Source organism: Bombina bombina, chromosome 4 (genome assembly GCF_027579735.1).
Source record: "Bombina bombina isolate aBomBom1 chromosome 4, aBomBom1.pri, whole genome shotgun sequence".
NCBI classification, from domain to species: Eukaryota; Metazoa; Chordata; class Amphibia; order Anura; family Bombinatoridae; genus Bombina; species Bombina bombina.
Window position 1 is genome coordinate 1,217,860,443 of NC_069502.1, and position 3,060 is coordinate 1,217,863,502.

Consider the following 3,060-nt stretch of genomic DNA (forward strand, 5'->3'; position numbering starts at 1 on the left):
GAATGACTGATCAGTTAGGAAGAGTGACTGATCAGTTAGGGAGAATGACTGATCAGTTAGGAAGAATGAATGATCAGTTAGGAAGAGTGACTGATCAGTAGGGGAGAATGACTGATCTGTTAGGAAGAATGACTGATCAGTTAGGAAGAGTGACTGATCAGTTAGGGAGAATGACTGATCTGTTAGGAAGAGTGACTGATCAGTTAGGAAGAATGACTGAACAGTTTGGAAGGATGACTGATCAGTTAGGAAGAATGACTGAACAGTTTGGAAGGATGACTGATCAGTTAGGAAGAATGAATGATCAGTTAGGAAGAGTGACTGATCAGTAGGGGAGAATGACTGATCTGTTAGGAAGAATGACTGATCAGTTAGGAAGAGTGACTGATCAGTTAGGGAGAATGACTGATCTGTTAGGAAGAGTGACTGATCAGTTAGAGAGAATGACTGATCAGTTAGGAAGAATGAATGATCAGTTAGGAAGAGTGACTGAACAGTTAGGGAGAATGACTGATCAGTTAGGAAGAGTGACTGATCAGTAGGGGAGAATGGCTGATCAGTTAGGAAGAATGACTGATCAGTTAGGAAGAGTGACTGAACAGTTAGGGAGAATGACTGATCAGTTAGGAAGAATGACTGACCAGTTAGGAAGAATGACTGATCAGTAAGGGAGAATGACTGATCAGTTAGGAAGAGTGACTGAACAGTTAGGGAGAATGACTGATCAGTTAGGAAGAATGACTGAACAGTTAGAGAGAATGACTGATCAGTTAGGAAGAATGACTGAACAGTTTGGAAGGATGACTGATCGGTTAGAGAGAATGACTGATCAGTTAGAGAGAATGACTGAACAGTTAGAGAGAATGACTGATCAGTTAGAGAGAATGACTGAACAGTTAGAGAGAATGACTGATCAGTTAGGGAGAATGACTGATCTGTTAGGAAGAGTGACTGATCAGTTAGGGAGAATGACTGATCAGTTAGGGAGAATGACTGATCTGTTAGGAAGAGTGACTGAACAGTTAGAGAGAATGACTGATCAGTTAGGAAGAGTGACTGATCAGTTAGGGAGAATGACTGATCAGTTAGAGAGAATGACTGATCAGTTAGAGAGAATGATTGATCAGTTAGAGAGAATGACTGATCAGTTAGGGAGAATGACTGATCTGTTAGGAAGAATGACTGATCAGTTAGGAAGAGTGACTGATCAGTTAGAGAGAATGACTGATCAGTTAGGGAGAATGACTGATCAGTTAGGGAGAATGACTGATCTGTTAGGAAGAGTGACTGATCAGTTAGAGAGAATGACTGATCAGTTAGGAAGAATGACTGATCTGTTAGGAAGAGTGACTGAACAGTTTGGAAGGATGACTGAACAGTTAGGAAGGATGACTGATCGGTTAGCTGATAATTTAAGAGAGGGGAAATGAACAGGTGGACAAATTATTGGTTTGGGGGAATAAGTGGTCAGTTAGAGTGGATAAATGCTTTATTACTTGAATGAGTGATCACTTAAGCCAAACTACTGACAAATATGGTGGAATGGCCAGTAAGGGAGAGGCATTTAGAGCATTGGGCCCCCAGACAGAACATACATTTTTTATTTCTATTAACAAATCTGCTTTCTTCTCATGATATTCTCTGTTGGAGAGATACCTAGCTAGGCACCAGGTGCACAACATGAAAGGAAATAGCGCTGCTATCTGGTGCTCTTGCAAAACTGCTGCTACATAGTGCCCCAGACACATGCATGCTCCCGAGCTTAGCTCCTGCCTTTCAACAAAAAACACCAAAGAACAAAAATGGTAATAGAAGTAAATTAGAAAGTTGTTGAAAATTATGGGCTAGATTACGAGTGAAGTGCAAATGAACTCTCCTGCTTGAGCGTTAATTGAGCTAGAAGGAAGACTTTTGAGCTAGTCGGGTTGCGCTTGTATTAGGAGTTGAAAGTAAACTGTTTACACTCTAGCGGTAACCCAAATAGTTAGAATATCACGTGCATGTAAAATCCATAGTTAGCATATCAACAAAAGTGTGTTAAAATGAGTGTTGCGAGCGTTAAGGGGTCCTAACGCTGCTTTTTACCGCCCGCTGGTATTTAGAGTCAGACAGGAAAGGGTCTAACGCTCACTTCCCTACCGCGATTCCAGGCTACCGCAGATCCCCTTACGCCAATTGCGTATCCTATCTTTTCAATGGGATCTGCCTAACGCCGGTATTTGGAGTCTTGGGAGAAGTGAGCAGTAGACCCTCTACCGACAAGACTCCTACCGACAAAAAAAGTCAGTAATTAAGAGCTTTATGGGCTAACGCGTGAATATAAAGCTCTTAATTACTGTGCTCTAAAGTACACTAACACCCATAAACTACCTATGTACCCCTAAACCGAGGCCCCCCCACATCGCCGCCACTATAATAAAAAATTTTAACCCCTAATCTGCCGACCAGACACCGCCGCCACCTAAATTATAGCTATAAACCCCTAATCTGCTGCCCCTAACATCGCCGACCCCTATATTATATTTATTAACCCCTAATCTGCCCCCCCCCCGAACGTCACCGCTACCTTACCTAGACTTATTAACCCCTAATCTCACGCCCGCACCGTCGCCGCTACTATAATAAAGTTATTAACCCCTAAACTTAACTCTAACCCTAACCCTAAGACCCCCCTAACATAAATATAATTTAAATGAAACGAAATAATATTCCTAAAATTAACTAAATTAATCCTATTTAAAACTAAATACTTACCTATCAAATAAACCCTAATATAGCTACAATATAACTAATAATTACATTGTAGCTATTTTAGGATTTATATTTATTTTACAGGCAACTTTGTATTTATTTTAACTAGGTACAATAGCTATTAAATAGTTAATAACTATTTAATAGCTACCTAGTTAAAATAAGTACAAAATTACCTGTAAAATAAATCCTAACCTAAGTTACAATTAAACCTAACACTACACTATGATTAAATAAATTTAAAAAATTACCTACAATTAGCTAATTAAAATACAATAAAATAAACTATTCTATAATACAAAAAAAACA

The 3,060-nt window shown here is 39.4% G+C and overlaps 1 protein-coding gene across 1 annotated transcript; it reads left to right on the forward strand.

Moving 5' to 3' along the window:
• Positions 1–674: 674 nt before the first annotated feature.
• Positions 675–1,430, forward strand: LOC128658282 (tropomyosin-like). Its single transcript, XM_053712817.1, has one exon. The coding sequence runs from the start codon at positions 675–677 to the stop codon at positions 1,428–1,430; it is 756 nt and encodes a 251-aa protein (XP_053568792.1).
• The last annotated feature ends 1,630 nt before the right edge of the window (positions 1,431–3,060 follow it).

Excerpts from the sequence above, each read along its gene's own strand:
- LOC128658282 (XM_053712817.1), top strand. The coding sequence starts at position 675 with ATGACTGATCAGTTAGGAAGAGTGACTGAACAGTTAGGGAGAATGACT.